This window comes from Brienomyrus brachyistius, chromosome 7 (genome assembly GCF_023856365.1).
Source record: "Brienomyrus brachyistius isolate T26 chromosome 7, BBRACH_0.4, whole genome shotgun sequence".
In the NCBI taxonomy this organism is placed as follows: domain Eukaryota; kingdom Metazoa; phylum Chordata; class Actinopteri; order Osteoglossiformes; family Mormyridae; genus Brienomyrus; species Brienomyrus brachyistius.
Window position 1 is genome coordinate 18072430 of NC_064539.1, and position 20704 is coordinate 18093133.

Here is a 20704-nt window from a genome sequence, read left to right on the forward strand (position 1 = left end):
TCCTGGGTTGTTCCCTGCCTCGTGCCCATTGCTTCCGGGATAGGCTCCGGATCCCCCGCGACCCAGTTGGATAAGCGGTTTGGAAAATGGATGGATGGATGGATATTGAGCAAAAGCGATTTGACTAGCAGTGGTTTGTCAGCACTGCTTTGTGTCTGGCACATCTAATGGCAATACCACCAACTTATTTAAGACTTTTATTGGTAGATAATAAGCTATATTTGGCTATAGAGTCAGTTCTTACACATTGCAAAAACATCAAATATCATTCATCCTTACAACGCACAATGTGTTCACAAAAATGTTATATGGTTAATATATACTGTATTATGTAAGATGTGGCTAAGTGACAGGGCTGACTTTTGTTTTAGCAGTGATTTATTTTGACATAGAGGAAGTGTAAAGCAGATTAAGCAAAATGATTTGAAGTCAGTGATGACAAAGACAGGCTAGGCTACTCCAAGAGGCTCCATGACATAATATGAAATGGTATTTGTTTCCTATCGTATATCGTAATATTGCACAGCCCTGCTCTGAGTCACGTTAGCAATCCCGTTCTGTGGACTTGAGCTCAGCGCTGGCCACGCCGTCATGATGGCTTCCCCCTCCACGTTAGGTCTATACTTAGACTTTGAACACTTTTAGAACAAACCAGTTTGAAAACTCATCTCTTCTCCCTGGCTTTTGTTTCATGTGTGTGCGCATGTGTGTATGTCTGTTATTTTCTGTTTCAGCTTTTACGGTTTTTATTATTTTTTTTATTCCTGTCTTCCATTCTTCATTGTATGGCACTTTGGTCAACATTTGTTGTTTTTAATTGTAAATTGTCTACATTTTTTTTTTTTTATTCTGAACCAAGTAGTGTCCTAAAATATTTTTTGTCAACCATGTAAAGTGAACAGTAGTCAACAGCAGCATTAAGAACCATTATCACTGTCATTAACAAATAGTCAGTAAAAACTAATACAAGTACAAAAAACAAGGAGACACATTAGTAACAAACTAGGATAGACCAATCGGGCAGGATGTGGGTGGAGGCGATTTCGGCATGCTGCATGCGTCTCTCCCTCCTGCCTTCCTGATGGAGCTGTCTGTCAGGAAGAAAGGAGGGAGAGGGGGCGTGGCTATGTGATGTGAGAGGGCGCTCTGAAAATAATGGTGCGTTCAATTATTTCTCTCTGACTCGAAACTCAGATGAAAACGTCACTTCCGGAATATGTATGCACATAAAAGGTGGGTTAGCCCTAGCATAGGGGGCAGCACTTTACTGCATATCTTCTTCTTTAAAGCATGTGAGCAGAACAATATTCGGACCATAAGACGCAGTGACTTTCTCTCCCCACTTTTGGGAGAGAAAAAGTGATGGTCCGAAAAATACGGCATGTATTTTGTATAGGAGGTAGCACTGTGAGATGAAACTTGTGTGTCAGAGCCTTGTTTGTTGGCACTGTGGTCTCTCCTTTTACCTCTTTCAGTGGTAACAATAATAGCATCACATAGCCTTCAACCCCCTGGCAGTAACATGGCTTGGGAAACCCTTGGGAGAGCCTAGGTCAGTGTTTCCCAACCCGGTCCTTGGGGACCCACAGATGGTCCTCGTTTTTGCTCTCTCCCAGCCCCCTGCTAGATGGTCCATTTTTTTGCTGCCATCCAGCTCCCAGTAGGGAGCCAAACTGGAATGTTTGCGGGTGCTTGAGGAGCGGATGGGGAAACACTGGCCTAGGAGACAGTGCCAGCAGTCCCAACACTGCCCTTTACCCTCAGTCCAGTGTAACTACTGAGCATATTATTATCTGAAGAGGAAGCAGTCTGTTCGAAACATACCATCTCAAAAAAGAACTACCATCAATTATGTGGTGTGTCACCCTTAAAACATATTGGCACGGTACTCGCTTCAGCAAGGTACTTTTCCAGAGCAAGTGGCTCTCACTCAGCAGGGTTTCTGCGGTGCCAATGTTCCTAATTAGCTGGTGCGTATATGTCAAAAGGGGATCTGATCTGTCGCATTTTGTATTAGTCATTCTCCACAGTGAAGCAGTCTTCTGTGTAAAGCGGTTCCTTTTGAAGTATCTCATGATCATTGCATTGTACAGCAATCAAACGTCTGTTCTCTATAATTTATAGCAATCCTTTAAAATAACGTCTGTCATTTTTGGATTCTTATTAAAAGTTGAGAAACATTTAGAAATGTGGACTTGTAGTTCACTCAATTGTGAAATAGTGTGTTCACATGTTAACCAGCCAGTCATTATTGCTGACAACATTATGAAAGGATGGGTTACAAGCATTCAGATGTGTTCCTTTCCTGTAGTGTGTGTGTGTGTGTGTGTGTGTGTGTGTGTGTGTGTGTGTGTGTGTGTGTGTGTGTGTGTGTGTGTGTGTGTGTGTGTGTGTGTGTGTGTGTGTGTGTGTGTGTGTGTGTGTGTGTGTGTGTGTGTGTGTGTGTGTGTGTGTGTGTGTGTGTGTGTGTGTGTGTGTGTGTGTGTGCCCTACGTTGGACTGGCATCCTGTCCAGGGTGAGCCCTGTGATGGACTGGGATTCTGTACAAGGTGAACCCCAGCCCTGTGGTACCTGGGACAGGCTGCAGGCCTTGTCCTTTTATGTATAGAGTAAGCACTCGGATGGATGAGTGGCTAGTACAGCTATTGGATTAATCCCTATTCTGTGCATTTTCCCCCCTCTTTGTGTATTGGTCTTATAATCATCATAAATATATGGGTCTGGAATGGTGTTTTAAGGGTGCTCTCTGAGATGTCATGTTTGCATGATAATAATCAATACCCCGGCCTCTTGGTCATGGTTCTAAATCAGAAATGAACCATAACTTCCCATTGAATATAATATTGGATCTTCTCTCTGTTTAGCAATAATGTCTCTTTAAATGAATGGTAAATGGCTCAGGCTATTTAATTTATTCATGGGGTTTTTGTACAAAATCTGCAAAAACACTCTCAAATTACAAGAAACTTGTTTTTCTGTAGTTGTGGTAAAAATCTTTGCCGTTTTGAAAGCTGCTTCTTTTAGTCAAATGAGTATTTTGTTCCCTGTTTCTATCAGACATGATTCATGTAAATACTGTGTGGAGGTGGCTCACATGCTTGGGTACTCTGAGGATACGCTTATGGAATTGTTCGTTTTTTGGCATGGACTTCTCCACACTTCTCCTCCCATCTCTTTTTGTTCTTTTCTTTTCTTGCTGTCTGTTGCATTCATCTTTTGTCAGCCAGTTGCATTTTTTTTAAACATGTCATCTACAGCTTTCTGAAAAGTGTGATAATTGTGCTGCCTCAGTACCTAACTAGGAAACGGGAGCCTTTTATTCAGTAGATGTCATGTAGCGTATAAGAAACATGTTGAATGTCTTTTCCTATGATCCGTGTCAGCTCTGAATGCCACTAAAATGTCAAACAAATGCACCAGTGAGTCATCAATACGCCTTGATGGATATGCATTGTCCGCATGTGTCTGCTCTTGCTATCAGAACATCCTCTTCTGACTTCCATGTTCACCAAAGTCTTAAAAACCACATCATATAATGCAAGATTTTTAATGAATGTCAACTGATATAAATATGTTAATCATTGTATTGTGCGTTTTTCTTGGTTTGTAACCCATTAAACATCTATAGCAGAGACCCAGAGAATGCAAATGAACTGCTTTGTCTATGGTCCATTTTCACTCCGCTGCAGAGCCCAGCGCAACGTTGCTTGAGTGCCTGCAGAATGAAGCGAATGGTCTTTCCAGTGTGCATTTTGTTGCTGGATGTAGAAAAGAAAGCATCAAGTGACTTACGAAGCAGACACACAACAGCTCATCTAATGATACTTTTTCATGCCTTTCTGACAAGCCCCGTGATAGATACAAACATGCATACCGATGGCATTTACTTGCTGATGCACGCAGGTCTGTTTTTAACCCATTCTCTGCTGTTATGACATTTTCTGATGTTATCAGCTGAGCTTGGATGTTTTTTAGCTTGACAGCAGTTTCGCAGTCTGTCCCCAGTGTGTGTAGATGCACATAATTTGCTTTGGCCTTGTCCTTCTTGTTCTGATGTACAACTGGTGATTACTCTTGGTTTGCTTCCCTCAAGATTACCATTTCAAGGTGCATAACACAATCAGGGCTTATTTTTTCCCTTTTTCATTCTGTACACTTTCTACTGATTGGAAATCATAACCTGTGAATATTATTTCACAACATTTCAAAAGCCCCATATATGATAAGATATACTTTGTTGATTCCTGGGGGAAATTCTTTTGCATACATCAATGGCATGAAGCATACAGATATAAACTCTAAAAATAATACACACTGTGCACATAGCACACAAACAGCACATGCCCCAATCATCATGTTCAGTGAACAGTTTTATTCAAAGCCCATTTCAAAAGATGCTTACAATGGCAGTGCAAGTTATGTACTGGGGGCTTCTGTTTATGGATGTAACTTAAAAAAAAAACACTTACCTGCATGTGTACCTTCACTTTTTACTTCTGTCTGCAGTATTTAATAGGTACAATGTGCAAATGTGACAAGGACCGATACTTCGGTACCAAGTCTATTCTGAAAACATGATGGTTTCTCTGCAGCACTGTATTGGGGATGTGATTCTTCTGGACATGATGGGAACGGCATATACGCCTACGAGTGTTCCTGTCCACCTCTAAAGCATATAGAACGTACCCAAAATGAAATGCTTATTACTCTTGAAGCACTTGTACTGCATTCATAAACACGGTCTGCTTTAAATCCTGACAGTCATGATGTAACAGATCACAAACCAGTTTCGAAAAGTGTTACACATATAGATGAAAAATACCTTTACTGTGAAGTTTTAAGTGTATTTTTTGGCTTATTTTATTAAAAACATTTTGCATACCTTAGCAATGCTCCTTTCAGAGATGGTGACCTACGTTACATTTGTTTTTAAGCTTGTTGTGATTGTGATCTTTGCCTTTGATTTTCCCATTCAGTTGCCCCAGTCTTGAAAACTGTAAATGTTTAAATAAATGCCAGTCTTTCATTATTGTTTATTCTTCTGCTTTCCATGTCTGGCTTAATATCCTGTCTTTAGAAAGAAATTCCAAACACGTTTGACACACTGTTCTTGTGTGGCTGTGACGACACATGACCACTGCCAATCAGGCTTGAGGTTTATTTTTTTTTACAGTGCTATTGGACTGGGAATCAAGAATTTTGGAATTTCACTGGAATTGGTATTGATTTACAAAATTTCTGTCATTGTGACATCACTGGTACATTGTGTATGTTGCCCTGAATGGTATCTTGTGGAGCAGTTGGAACATAAATGGGTGGGGTTCATTGTATTTGCGTAAATTAAATATTTAGAGAGCATAAAATGCTATATGGAAAGCCGCAGGACAAAGTACAGTGAGCTGAAATGATCCGTGGCAGTTGGAACTTGACACCGAACTAAGAACTTCATTGACATCTCCAAAGCCTTTGGATTCTGAATAAGCAGGCAGACCCCTGCTCTGCCCACAACCCATTTGACAGCTATGTGTGTTGTCCGGCCACTTTAGCATTAACTGTGGTAATATTATGGGTTTTCATGGTACAGTTTTGGTGCTTATTGGGCTGGTGTTTCAATCCACATTTTATTACTGTTGATTCCTATACATTCTTTCTCCATTATATATGATGTATTAAAACGCTTAAGTCTCACCTGTTAATCCACTTGCAACAAGTTTGTATCGTTTACATTAGTTTTTAAAACTTTTTTCTTTTGCTAAAATAATACTAAAGATCCAATATATAATCTTATATAAAATTTATTGCTCTGTCGACTTAGTTTATAGTGTGTTTTTAATCAAGATTACAGTTGCTGCTGCAATGATAATAAAATTATGCGATCATATGATTACATCACTGGCCATTAGGGCTGTCAACAAATGGATCTGCCAAAGCTGAGTACATCTTCCTTATTTGAGCATTCTAACATTGTTCTGCTGTCAAATAATGTATAATTAAAATAGCCTGAGTTTTTGGAATACACAGAGCTTTTGTATTGGGTCCTGTTGTCACATTGTATTTTAAATGACAGAACGGCATATAATGTAAAAAGAAGCTGAAATACTATTAAGACTTGGCTTTCAAATAAAATCTGTCATAAGCAGGCTGATGAAGTGCAGTGCTGACCCTCCTCACCTCGCTGTTCTTCTCTGCCTTCCCTCTGCAGCCCAGTGTTCTCATAGTGAGCTACATCGAGTCGACGAAAGCTGCAGCCCAGTTCGGATCCTATCAGCAGGCAGAATGGAAGCCAGATGACTCCATGATTGCAGTGGTGGTGAGGTTTTTTTTTGTGTTTGAAGATGAGGGCCTGGGCCTTATTTAAAAGAACCACCTCATGTTGTAGCTGGATGCTATATTCCTGCTAATTGCATATGAAGGAGGGGTTACAGGTTCAGAAATTGATTACTGCCTGAAATCCTGCAGTGAAAATAAGAGAAATTATGTGTCTTTGTACCTGTGCTTGTTTTTTACTGTCCTCATTGCTCATTTTTCCTGAATACTTCCATTGTATGATATTGTTGAAAGCAAGTTAGATTTCCGGTGCTCGTCATTTTCATACTATATCCCAGTGTGTTATGGTTGCCATGGTTGCACTGACTGGGCTATGTGTAGAGCAGGCGGTGGGCAGCAGCTCACGGCCACCAGCATTTCAGTCCTTTTGTATTGCATGCATGTATGCGTCTTTATTCTGGGAGCTTGTAAATGCAGTTCCATGTTGTACTCGCATTACTAATTGCAGTCGGTCCTCTCATTATTATGGGGAAAAAATTGTCAAGGCTCACCATCACACAAAACCTGGTCTTTGGCTTGTTGAAGCAAAGCCTGTGAAGTATTAGGTGGATTAAATGGTTTCGGCTACCTCAGTAATCTGGAGGCAGCAAATGGAGGCTAAAAAGTGTGTTCGGCTTTTGTCAATTATGTAAGCGGTTTTGTTCTTGCTGTACTGAGGAGTATGACTAAATAGGGCAGCCTTTGTCGCCCAGTCTGGTACGTGTCAGCCTTGCCTTCCTGTTTGGTTTTTAAGAATCGGTGGCTGACAGATTTCAATCTATGTATGCAGTTTTTTTTGTTAAGCTTCGGTGTGTGTATTAAAGATAAATCACAATTATGTTGATCACATATGTTCTTGAGCAGTACTCTTACATTCTATGTATCCTCTGTGTGTGTGTGTGTGTGTGTGTGTGTGTGTGTGTGTGTGTGTGTGTGTGTGTGTATTTTCTCTTTGAACTGTCGAAGTGACTAATCTTCAGACTTTGAGACTTCTCAATTATGTGCGATGATGATTTTTCTAGTTAGTCTGCTAGGTAAAGAACATGTGGTGGCTATCTGTTCTGCTGGCTGGAAATGCTGTGCGTCTTGTATAACGGCAGAGGATATCCCGCTGAGATTATTTCCGCTTTGATATGCATATTTTGTATTTAATTTTTAAGAAATCTGAAGAAAAAAGTCCTGGTAGTGTGCACCAAGGAAGGATAGTTCCTGTTCTTCTGACTTCTCCTCCTTGGGATTGGAGTCTGAGGACTTGTTTTATGACTAGTTCTCTATAGTGCTCTAGGTTGCTATTTAATGTTCTCAAGTCCTGGAATATAGAGGGATTTTTAGTTCATAGCCTGTCACCTCATTGTTCCTCCTCCTCCTCCTTTTACCAGAGCTGCCCCCCCCCCCATAATCACAATGCTAGTGCTTTTCTCATGTTTCTGTCTGGATCATTGAAATAGTCCAACACACGTTCTGGCTGGAGTTTCCTTCAGTATGGTTAGTGCATCTGGGTGCTTGTTTTCCACTCGGTCCGCTTCATCCGGTTTTCAGTTTTGAGAAATGAGCTCTGTACCAGAACGCCACCATGGGAACAGGTTTTTCCAAGTATTAATGTCACATAAATATGGAAAAAGTGTGTGTGTGTGTGTGTGTGTGTGTGTGTGTGTGTGTGGGGGGGGGGGGGTGCATAGATCACATTTGGGGACCAAAATGTCCCCAAAGTGTGGTAAAACCTGAAACTTCTTTACTTTTGGGGACACTCTTCAGATTCCCATTTGAATAACCTCAGTTTTATAAAAATCTGTGAATGCGTGTGGATGTATCCATGCGTGAATGAATCTGTGAAAAAGTAAAAGTGCCAAAAGTCTTGTATTTTGGTTGGTTATTTATGGTTAAGGTTAGGGCAGGTTAGGGGCTAAGGGTGTCGTGATATATATGGTGTGTGTGTGTGTATATATATATATGGTCCCTTACTGTTTGATGGGTGAGATACAGATTTACTTTTGTCAGATTGTCTGCCATCTGGCTATTCTCACTGGTAATTGCATAAAAACAAATTTCAAATTTTTTGTTGCAACTGCTTTGTGCAGAACTAAATGTCACTCCCTCACACAGAAGTCCCCTGTCCCAGGAGATGTACTGAACAGGCAAACATTGCACGTGGATAATTTCTTGACATTACTAGTTACTGACAACAGCCAACAGAGGCGATGTGATTATTGCGCATGCGGCCCTAGTTTATACATCCCAGTGAGCTTCTGTGTTACTGTAGAAACTGAGAGTTGAACACACTTTAAAAACCATTTCTGTTTTTACAATACTTTTGGGTTGACTGAAATGGCATTTTAAACAAATCTACCATTTTCTTTTTTTCCTTCTTAGGAAATTAGAATACTCCATAACACCATTTCATAAAACCTTTTAGCTTTCCCTTAAGTCAAAATTGCAATAAAATTCCAATTTTGTGTTTTAAATTAGCATCTTTATTTTGTATAGATTTTTATGTCTGGAAGGAATCTGTGAAAGTCATGATGCAATGTCTGTTCCCTCATAACACATGGTGTTCTATTTTTGGCTGTAGGACAGTCGGTCTTTGCTGGTGCAGGTCATGACCTCTCTCATTAAAACCCTGTTCCCCAGTATATCTGGCTGTATGCCAAACTCTGCGGGTTCAGGCCATGAAAGTCACGACTTTAAAATTTTCCTCTCTGTATTATTCACTCACGATAGGAGCTAAAGCAGATGGTGTATTTTCTGTGTGTGTTTTATGGCAGTCCTGTTAATAAAGGATGTGGTTGGAGGATCTGGTACAAATAAATATCTTAGGCTCCACGTCCCTTTCTGACATCACTAAGGAGTTGTATTGTTTTCATGTGGCATTTAAAACCACACAGGGCATGTGGTAGCCGTATTTGGGAGCAGAATTTTGAGGTTACCATTTAATGAAAAGCATTTGCTCTGCAGTTCACAGTCTTGTTTCTCTGTAGATGAGTAAACTATCTATGTACAGGCTCAATCTCTGGCCTGCTTGGAACACTAGTTTTTAGCATTAGTTAGCATACTATTGCTTTTAAATTGCAGCTGGTATTTACAGTAAGTGGCAGATTAACAATGTTAAATTTGCGTTATGTCCAAAGTTAAGCATGGCTGTTCTGTTGCCATTAGATGTTCCCAGTCCACATCAACCTGAATTGTTTTTTCCTTCCCCCTCTCCCAGAAGAACCTGGGGGGAGGGGGAAACTCCTTGATGTCTGGTGTCTGCTGTGGCTGGACCCTGTACTGATTATTAAACAGCCTTATCAACCCAATTTTGCTTATGTCAGCATTCTTGGTAATTTTCTTCCCACACTATTCACTTTTGTAAGCTCTCCCTGTAAAAACTACAAAACCCACATGTCATATTCAAGCTGTCCCCTTACATACTACAGCACCTATGAGCAATATTCAGTCACATGCTACCATGTCATCCAGACATTACTCTTCACCTTCAAAACCAAAGCAACATGCCAGTGTTGAACTTGAGTCGGGCAAAGATGAAGATTTGGTACTTGTAAAGGATGCCGTATTGATTTGCTTGGTCGCATTTTTGGCTTCAGCAAGCAAGATATCGAACAATGTGGAGCTAACTGTAAACTGTCAAAAAACAATTTCTACGAGAAAGTAACACAAATATATTTAATCGCTCAAAGCACAACCATTTTTTTGGAAGACCTTTTCAGTACTACTATGATTTCACTTCTGTTTAAGCAAAACAAATATTTCACGATTTGGTGTTCTTAATATTTGTTAATATATAGTAATATATATTTGTGCTTCCACTACCGTGTTTGTACTGGTGTTCTGTTCCGTTCGTCTCCATGACTTTCATCTTTCGTAGAGATTTGTGAGAAATGCACGGCAGCTTTCAATTTCCTAATTTAATTTGTTTTAGGTTTTAGTTTAGTTTATTTTAATCTGAAATTTCTTTAACATTAAACTGGGAAAGAACAAAATGCTCAAATTCTTTTTGAAATACACTGTAAGGCTTTCTGTAAATAATTCACAAGAAATCCTAGCCAATTAAGGAAGTATTTTAACCTGTGAATTATATAGAAAAGCTGTTCTTTCACAGTGACTCAGTGAGTAACACTTGCCTCATACCTCTGGGCTTGGTTAGCTCGTTCCTTTCCTAATTGGTATGACTTGTTGCGTGCCTTCGTGCCTTGTATGGGGTCGCCATTGTGTGTGGCACATGCCCCTGCTTTTTGCCCTGTGCTGCCTGGGAAAGGGTCCAGTTTCCTGCGGCCCTTTTGTGTAAGTGATTGCAAGATGCATGGATCTTTTTTTCTGGGCACTGGGGATATTTGGTTGAATGAAGATTAGTGTGAGGATGGAAGCATTACAATTTAGTTTTCAGTCTACATTTCTATTTTGTCTTGATTGTGAGAGACAAGTGCTATTGACTGTATTAGATGTTTAATTTGTGCTGAATTAGTGTTGATTTTACATGTTTTTTTTTCTTCCTTATTTGACAGTTCTTAGTATATACAATAGTGTATATGGCGAACACAGTGGCTTGTAATTATCTTGTGATGGATTGACATCTTGTCTAAGATTTGAATAATGTGCGATATTGTGGTGGATAAGCAGTTCTGGGACAATAAAGGAATAGCATTTGTAAGGTCCAAATGAGAGGCACTGAATCTACCCCCCTCCTCCCAGTAGCCAAACTACACAAAAACTAGGCCTATAACCATGCATTCATATCCGGTTTAGAATTATTATTGCTGCTTTTGTGCAGTGAAGTAGCAAAAGTAATGTTGCAGTTTTGAATCTGCAGTTCTGCTCTCCACAACTTCTGTCCGTTTTTGGTCACAACAAATTTGATTTGTTGCAGTTTTCTGGTAGGTCAGTGAGATTGGAATTATGTAATATAATAGGAAACTGTTTAGGCTTCTACATAGGTTGAGTAACTGTTACAAGAAAGTATCACAATTAAGCCTGTCAGAATATTAGTCATGGAATTGTAATGTCACTACATAGCATTCAACTGTGTAGCTAATGGTTTTGTATAGTTCGAATTTGTTCCCATCATTTTAAGGAAAACGCAAAGGAGCCTAGATATTGCATAGTAGGCAATTTAAGCTATAAAAGAACAGAAGACTTACATTACATGGGATCAGGAAGAAAAATTTAAAATGTGTAAGAACTGCATTTTGCCAGACCTGCAGGTGTACTGTTTCCTGTCTGACGGCCCAGCTTGACAGTGAAGGCTTCATTTAAGCAGTGTTCCTACAACCGGTTGCTAAGAAACACAGTAAATATTTTACTGTCGGCTATTATTTAGCTACTTTACAAGCTGGTAAACTAATCATTGCTTTAGTGCTGCATCTTTATAAGTAGCTATCCGAAGTGATGTGTCGACACCTCAAATTGTTTAGCTTCTGGAAATCAATCATTGTTAAGTTTCGCCTCTACTCCATTGATTTATCCTCCTACTCGCTGTCAGCATTGAACGCCCCTTTCTGTCACAGTGCTTCTTCCGTGCTTGTTTGTTTCATTGGCTTGTAGAGTCATGGTGTCGCAGTTTCTTGGGACCTTGGCTGTCATGCTTTTTTTTCCCAATCAGGTTTTTTTTTTTTTTTTAAATCAAATCAGCTGTTTTTTGATCAGTGGAGCAGTAACAAAGGATGTTTCTGCCAATGAGGGCAAGGGGATAGTGCCTTTTACCCCTCTGCTACGTTCTGCCGCATGTCCATGTCGTATGTAATGCTCATTGTCATAATAGGATGCAGTGTTTCTGCTGGTAATATTTTTCCAAGGTGGCTTGCCATGCTAAAATCATTGCCTCCTAAAAACCTATCCAACCAATCAGTCATCTAATTCAACAACTCGGTGACTCGCCTGGGAAGCCTGATACCCTCCCCAACCACTGGTAAACATGTTATGGAATTCAGCTGGTTACCGGCACTAATAGGCTAAATTATGCTATCATTAACCGACACTTTCACAAAGCTTTAATAAAATGACTTCCTTAGCTATTTTCCCAGGAAAAGAAAAACAAACGAGGTAGGTAAACAGAGCATCTCTCTCTCTCTCTCTCTCTCTCTCTCTCTCTCATTCTTACACCTACACTGAAACCTGCTCAATTATCCGTATTTCACCTTTACGGCGTTGTGTGGAAATGGGAGCAAAACGATAAAGTCTACCCACTAATACACCCTCTGGCGACCTATTAACATTAGCGGTAACTTTCTGACACGACTCCAGTGCCAGTGTGAAACCGTAATAGATTACGGCGTTTGTACATTGATATCAGTTAGGCATACACAACACCTGTCACTTGCTATGTTTAACTGAGTTACATACGCAGCTGTGTGTGGTGTAAATCGCATTTTGATGTTTATCTAATAGCTTTTGTTTAATATTGAAATTTCCCGAGGTCAAATTTTTCTGCACTTCCCCCAATGACTGTGTATCCAGTGACTGTTACTGTCCTTGCTTCGGTATTATGTGCCCGCCGAGTTATCTACAATTATTGTCTCAGGATTTGTGATGAAAAAGCAAAGTTGATTTAGTGTAACCTAAACTTCGCATTACATTCTTGTTGTGAAGTACATAATGGGACAGGTCCTGGTCATCTTGTGCTCAGCTTGGTCTTCCAGAAATGCAGAAAGTTATCTTCAGTCTGTGTGGTGCAGATTAGCATTTTCACAGACATAGCTGTTTCTTTGATGTTTAGATTAAAATGATCGCCACTTTCAACACTCCCAGCGGCTCTTTCCTTACCTCTAGGGGGAAGCGAGGAGAGAAATCGGACAATCAGCCGGAAGTTCGCTCAGTGTTTAAATCGGTGTGCTGCTAGTTCAAGCAAAGAAACGATGGTCACGATACCTCGCACAAATATTTGCAATAAAACCGACATTAAGTATTTCTAAATGGCTACTTTCTATTTTGACCAACAAACGTATTTGCTATAGCTGGCAATTTTAATATCCATGGGAGGCCCGGACATTCTTCATGAATGCCATAAGGGTGGCGACTATTACTCTTGCACTTTGAGCCCAGCAAAACGAAATATCTTTTTAAAAATATACTACCATGTTGGAGGTAATAAGACTACTCTTTACATATGTGCAACAGTCTTAACGAGTGTTATTGTTACCATTTGGTTGTACTTGGATTTGTTCACGGATTGGGTAAGAATTGTGTGTTAAATTTGAATTTAGTTTAGCTTTAGCCATTTGGTTAATTTCAGCACCTGCACTAGTAGCATGTTTATCACTTATGCTATGTTTACATTTTTCCCAGTTGACTTACTGTGTAGGTATCAATCTGTGTTCAAACCTGTTTAAGGATAAATTGAGTAATGTGGGTTGGACTGGAATATTACAGAAAGACCTTGTTACCCATTGTTGTTTGTGCATTTGGGATTCTTAAGAATGTATTAAAATACTTTTTAAGTAATTTTAATTAAAAGACTGGTGGGATCAGCAAGTGGGCTCAGTGGGTAGCACCTCACTCTTCCAGGGCTGCCAGTTCAAATCCCACTCAGTGTATGGAGCTGGCATGTTCTCAGGTTTCCAGTCTATTCCCACAGTGTGTGTGGCCTGCCATGGGCTGGCATCCTCTCCTGGGTGTTCCTCTGCTTCCTCTTTGCTGAATGGGATAGGTTCCAGGCCCCCTGTGACCGTATTTTGGAAAAGTATAATAGTTATTGTAATTTTTGATGCACCCTACGCATTGATATTGAAAAACTATGAAATGGGATGCATTGACAAATAGAGCCTTAAACATATTCAGTTATGCCATGCAAATTAATCATGCCCTCCATCAAACCACCTCTCTCTGTAGAGTAATGCACCATCTGCAGTGCGACTAGTTCTGACATTGGGCAACTGAACACTTTAAACAACAAACTGCTTAAGTATTAGTGGTGTGTAACCTCTCACTTAGCAAGGAATCTCAGTTCTAGGGGTGAGAGGAAGCACCCCCCCCCCACAAACCCATTGAACCATAACAGAGCAGTGATAACAATAACCACTTTAGACAGTGAACCAGTGCATCAACACCAGTACAGATGTATGCAAGGCTATGCAGAGGACTATAAACAAGCACTTGTTCACCAAAGTCACTTTTCCTGCTAAATCCTTTCCTCCCACCAGCAGGATATGGTTCACAGCACATGCAGTGTACAGTGGAATGCTAAATGAGTTGAGTGTTGCATTGTTTTAGTCCATTGCCGCTGGGCAGCCTGTCCGTTTCCAGTGCCAGCAGTGCCCGGTTAAGCGGAGATGAAAGCCCTCGGTACACAGGTCTCCAGCTGAGATTCCCTGCATTTGACAGCAGTCCTGCTGATGTGAAGACGATTGCCGGTCTTCGGGCGCTTGGAAAAAATAAGGGTTGTTTGTAAAGCCTTCTGTGTGACAACTAGCAGACAGCGCTAAGTGACAGTCAACGAACAGCTGTGTCTGTGAAAATGCTAATCTTCATCACACATTAAATTGTATATTATTTAAAATTAATTTGTGAATAACACAAATGAGAAAAAATGTTCTGTTTTTCTTGTGTTTTCAGGACTTAGTTGCTAGTATGATGACATCAATAAAAGCCATGTGACGTGGAGTTTTTTCAGTTCTGATCCAATTCCGATGCACGACTGTCAGTACTGATACAGATTCGATACAAGAGCAGTTTTTATAATATACATTTATACTTACTATTTTAATAATATTGATACATTTTTTCCATCTGTATTTAATATATGCCAAAAAAATCTTCAACCAGGCTACTAGAAACATACACAGCGTACTGTTCCACCTTCTTTATTCATCTTGTTTTAAGCATTTTTGGGGCATTTGCAGTTACATTTGAATATCTTTCAAGCGAGTATACACAAGAGGCGAATGCTTAAAATGGCCCACAATGTTTCTCCCACTGGCAACAGCGTCACTTACACTTCACTGTGATTGCAGCCCCTTGTGTATCACAAGCGTGTGAGCAAACAACCCGAGCTAGTGACTCGGAAATCACCCATTGCCTTTTTCATATTACTCGCGTTGTCTCGCACAAGTGCGTGCGCTTTTAGTGGGATTTTCCACTAAACGCTACTCCCACCTTTCAACACTTTGTTTTTACAAAGATTGCAAATTGCTGTGCTAATGGTTGTTGTAAAAGCGTAAAATATCCCCAGACCGTTACCCTCTTATCTGATGTTCTTATTCTCCTTGTGCTGCAAACTGTATGTGTGTGACGTCACTGCAGGTGGAAGTCACTGCGCTCTCACCCACTGAGAGGCAGCGTCAGTATTCAGCTTGAGTGCTGCAAGTAACACATCTAAAATGGGGTAGAGCTGTTGTGCGATTGTACAAATAGCTACAATTGTGTGTGAAATCTTTTTTTAGAAACCGCTAAAATCTAAATTAGCAGGTATCAAACGTGGATCGGTCATGTATGGCCGATACCCGATCCGTGAAATAGGATCGGTCTTGATACCAATCTGAATATTGGGGCTGTGCTTCCCCACTTTTGTCATTGCAACAAATAACATAAGCAAGACAATTATTTACTTATTTTCTCTCTTACTGCCCCAGACCCACAGTGAAAAACTTAGAGACCTTGTGTGATGTAAGTGCTCAGTCAACATTTTACTGCTTGCAGAACAGGCCCTCATTCAGTGTAGTGTTAGCTTTCTTAAACATGGGACATTCAGGGCACACAAAGAATGGTTAAAGAGAATCTCATGGCACGCTTTGCACTAATTAACCACTGTGCTCTTTCAGCTGCTCAACTGCTACTCACAAAGTGTGATTCAGAGTCAGCGCCAGTCATATTATTTTAAATTAGACCTTTAATGTTGCGTTTGATTCGATGAGATGATGAATTACACTGTGATCCATAAGCTGGGCCAGAGCTCAGATGGCTATACAGGACCCTGCAGTTACTTAGCATCATGCTGAATACAATTAAGGTGCACAAAATTGCGATGGGTGAAGTGAGTTTCATGTTGATTATTAGCCTCTGCAGTTTGTTACTTATGCTTTATTTGGAGTGACAGCACCTTACCTTTCACCTCATACTGTGATAAAAGCTGCAAAGCTGTGATGAAGTTCTACTTCATACTATGGCTGGGTGATACGACGATGTCGTAATCTACGATATCGGACAAGTTACCCGGCGTCGGTATCTGACAGTAACTAAACACGATTATTGCCTTTGGTAGGGAAGTAGGCTTGGGCTACACACAAAGAAAGATGACAATTTGTTTTGGCTTTCAGTTTAGTTTGTCCTTCTAGCATACATTTCCAATGCAATTTAAAAATCCACACAGGTCTTGTTTTTAACTCCTTGTATGGCATGTAAACCTGTTTAAATGTAGTTAATAATGGTGGTATGAAGCTTGGGCTTACTATAAGTTAGTGAAGCAGTGCTTTAGACTGTTTGACGGGCCGTGACATGTTTTTAAATCTGTATTTAATCTGGTACACTGATCAGTTGTTTTCCATGGAGACTTAAAAATGAAAATCATGCTGATTTAAACCAAACCCCCCCCCCCCCCCCCACACACACGCAAATTTTTTTGTTTATGTTTTAAGTAGATTATCAGCAAGTGTATCACATTTTTCTTTTGGCTGCCAAAACATTGAAGTGCAGTGTGTGTGTGTGTGTGTGGGTTGGGGAAAGAGGTCAGGTCACAGCTGATCATCTGTGCAGACATGATGTGTTGGACTTTGATCTTGTCCTGTGTTGTAGTTATCAGAACCAGTCGATGTGGTGATATACTCAGTGATTGGCTCTTTGTGAAGTTCCTTAGCTGCCGCAGAAAGTACATCCTCTGTTTTGCTTTCATAGTGATGAAGTATTTTTCTCCTATTTAAGGTCTTAAGGAATTTTTAGTTCCCAGAAATCTGAAAAGCTGAACTATATTAACTGTCGAGTCATGGATGTTTAAGGGGCATAGTGGCTGGTTTTCTCCTGAAGTCTGTATCCAGCTCTGCAGCCTTAGGCCCCAGATTGACTGTACCTGGACACCAGCCAGTTCAGTTTGTGTTGTCTACAAATTTTATGTGTGTAATTGGTCATCTGAGATGTAGTAATTTGTAGTGAGACAGTTGAGCATAAGAAATGGCACCATGCCATGTTGGGGCTCTAATACTAAGGGACAGAGTGTCCTTTGTGTATTTTCTCTGCCTCCTGTACTATCTCGTGGCTGTCAAGAAGTCAGTGATTGCCCAACAGTGTGGAGTCAATCACACTAAGCTGGGAGAGTTTGTTTGAAGGAGTTCTGGAATTATAGTATTGATCACAGAGCTGAAGTCTACAAACTATCTGTATATAGGAATATGGGTAACATAAGCACTGCAGGATGTACTGAAGGCCCATGTCTTGCCTCATCTGCAGAACTATTAGACCAGTAAGGATATGGAAAGATAGTTAAGGGTGTGATTGTTTTGAGGCAGGCAATTTTACATGTCTCAAAGGTCTTCACCACACCAGTGGTGAGAGCAACTGCTCTGTAGTTATTTAGATTTGGGTCCTTGCACAATGGTGACATCTTTGAAGCAAGCCGGGACAGTGCACGGGTCTAGAGCTTGATTTGAATTGGTTGGCAACACCAGTGCCAGTTGATTTGCTCAGTGTTTCAAGGAGGCAAGAGAGACGGAGTCTGGAGCTTTTTTCGTTTTTTTTGTCTCTTAGTCTTGACATCCTGTTCACAGATCGCTAAGGGTGGCGGGGCGGAAGGCAAGATGAAGGGTGAATAATGGGCGGGTTCTGGGTTAGCTTTAGGCCTTTCAGCTCTACAGTCGAATCTCTTTACTTCGTTAACCAAATGACAGCCGTCGTCCATGCAGCAGGTGGTCCCCCTCTTTGTGTAGTCGGTGACGTCCTACATGCCCTTCCACCCTTAAGATGGGTTCTTGGCTGAGAACTCTTTTCAGATTTTCAGGGTACCTTTCCTTGGTTACCCTAGTCCCCGTCCCTAGTCTGTACTTGGCAGTCTTGAAGAGGCTATTATCCCCATTCCTGTTGGGTTCCTTTTTTGCCCCACAAAGGTACTGAGATTTGCTGTAGACTATGGCTTGTCATTGATGTAAATGTCCCTGGAGCTTGTAGGGGTATCGTACTTTGCTGAACAGTATGATGTCACCATGTCTGTTTTTGACTAGGTTGCTGGATGCAGCCCTGAAAATATCTGACTTCGCAGTCAAAATGGCTCTGCTGCTTTTCCATGGCTTCACCGCTCCATTTTTTCTAACTCTATACAATACAACTGTCAGATTTTCATTTTTGCCAGTTGTTAGGGGTGAGGCGGTTTATTATGGGTTGTAATGTCAGTGCTGCACAAGAAATTGATCGGTATGCATTAGAGCTGCACAATATCACACCATGATACAATCGCAAAATGTGCACATGTGCAATAATCACGAGGAATTTTGGTAACGGATGTAAGCATTTGTTCGGACGCCAGCTTTTGGCCACTATGCAGAAGTTTACTTACGGCCACAATTTGGCAAACAGATTAGTTGTACACCTAAAATGTTAATGAGAGGCATATTGTGACACCCAAAAGTTAATCTATATAAATACGGGACTTCCTTAAGTTAAAAAATTAATAATAAATTCGGGCAGATATGTCCAGGCAGATGTTTTCGCCTGTCTTCTAAAGCCCTGCTGATTATTACTCATGCACTTTATAATTTCGATATGATGATATTCGGCTATGAATCTTTAATTGTGATGAGAACCCCTTTTACCCCGAGGGTAAAGCAAGCACACACCCATACTTCAGTCCCTTGTTACATGGAGAGCGAGGGCTTTAACCCTGAGGTGACAAATTTTTAGCTAAACATGCCTTTTCCCCTGACTTTACTTCGGCCCTGTTCACACCTGGCATTAACATTTATCCTGGGTGATCCGATCACAAGTGGACAGAGCTAAATATGCCCGTAAAAGTAATAATTTTTCTCACATGTGCTCTGTAGCTGTGTTGTATCAGGTATGCCCCTTTTGTCTCTCACTGTTTTTTGTTCAGAGAAGGCTTTCTGTGACTTTGCCGCTGTTTTTGTACTCGTAACCTTCCTGTTGGCTTTAAGGAGTCTGGCCATTCGCCTCTGACCTCTCTCATTAACATTGTGTTTTCAGCCACAGATCTGCTCTGGACTGGATTTTTTGTGTTTATTGCACTATTCTCGGTAAACTCTAGAAACTATGTAATGTGTGAAAATCGCGTGTTGGTGGTAGTTTCTGAAAGGCTAACATCACAACAAGGCTAACAACACCAACAATCACACCATGCGTAAAATCATTTAAATCTTAGCTTTGCGTCTTGGCTGTTTTTAATCCCTATCCAAACCTTAACTGAACATTGTGATCCTGCCTGTATTTACTTACCGCCACATGATTTGCTGTTAGAGTAACAGGCTGGTTGCACTAATGAGCAGGGTACCTAATGATCTGACAACTGGATGTATAATATTTTTTCTGGAAGAGTATTACTAATTAGTAGCTGCTTGAGTGTCTAAAACAATTGCAGTGAGGTGGCAAAAAATTATATATATTTTGTTCTTCCTCACAGCCAAAACGTTTGTATTCGACAATAGATTTATCAGATGTATTGGCCAGAGTTGAGGCTGTGGGTTTTGAGCCTATGCTTAACATTTGACAACATTGAGTTACTTTTTGCATGTAAACACGAAATAAGCTTGTTGTCCGTTTGCACCTTCTAGCCAGAGTTGAAGGGGGCAGCACATGTCTTCATCATCCAAACCCACTAAGAAAAGCAGGAACTTTAGACTGTCTTGGCCCTCGCGGTCTGGATTTTCGCTGTCCATAAACAGGCAAATAGTCATTTGTCAGATGTTGCCCTTATGGAGAATCTTGCTGCTTGGAGAATCGCCTTAAGGGCTTGTGGCCTGAAGTGTCCTCCCTAACTATCAGCACTACTGTTAAAGCCTCGTTTGTAGCAAATTTGTTTCTGGGCCCTCATTCAGCCCAACTTCAGAAGACATGATTGTTGTATGGTTACCTGCAGCAATCCCATGAGCAATCTGGACAGCCCTCTCCTGTTCCTTGGTACCTCTGGAGAAATCATGATTGTCTAGTAAGAGTTTAAGTAAGGAGCATCCCTGTTAGACAATCATGATTTCTAGCTTAAGTTAACCCAGGTAACTGTGAAATCTTGCTTTGTAGAACACCCACCCCTCTGGTCATAAGTTTGTTTCTGTTAACCCATAACAAAGGCTGTATTGTAACAACCAATGGCAAATAGTTGTATTGAAAGCAAACCATGTTTTTCCAGAAGTTAACTTTGCCAGAACTTCACGGATGGTATTTATTTAACTTCTGAGAAGTGTTTCTTCTGCAAGCCAACCATGAATGACAGTGCTGTGGAAAGAAATTGGGGCAGGTTTTTGTAGGGAATATGACTGA

At 40.6% G+C, this 20704-nt stretch overlaps 1 protein-coding gene across 2 annotated transcripts in view; it reads left to right on the plus strand.

Moving 5' to 3' along the window:
* The window catches only part of ric1 (RIC1 homolog, RAB6A GEF complex partner 1), a 59666-nt gene that overhangs the window by 11094 nt on the left and 27868 nt on the right, over positions 1-20704 (plus strand). For both annotated transcript variants that reach the window (XM_049021116.1, XM_049021117.1), the window contains exon 2: positions 6204-6311. In XM_049021116.1, the coding sequence (XP_048877073.1) occupies positions 6204-6311 (108 nt within the window). The remainder of the gene's footprint in view (positions 1-6203; positions 6312-20704) is intronic.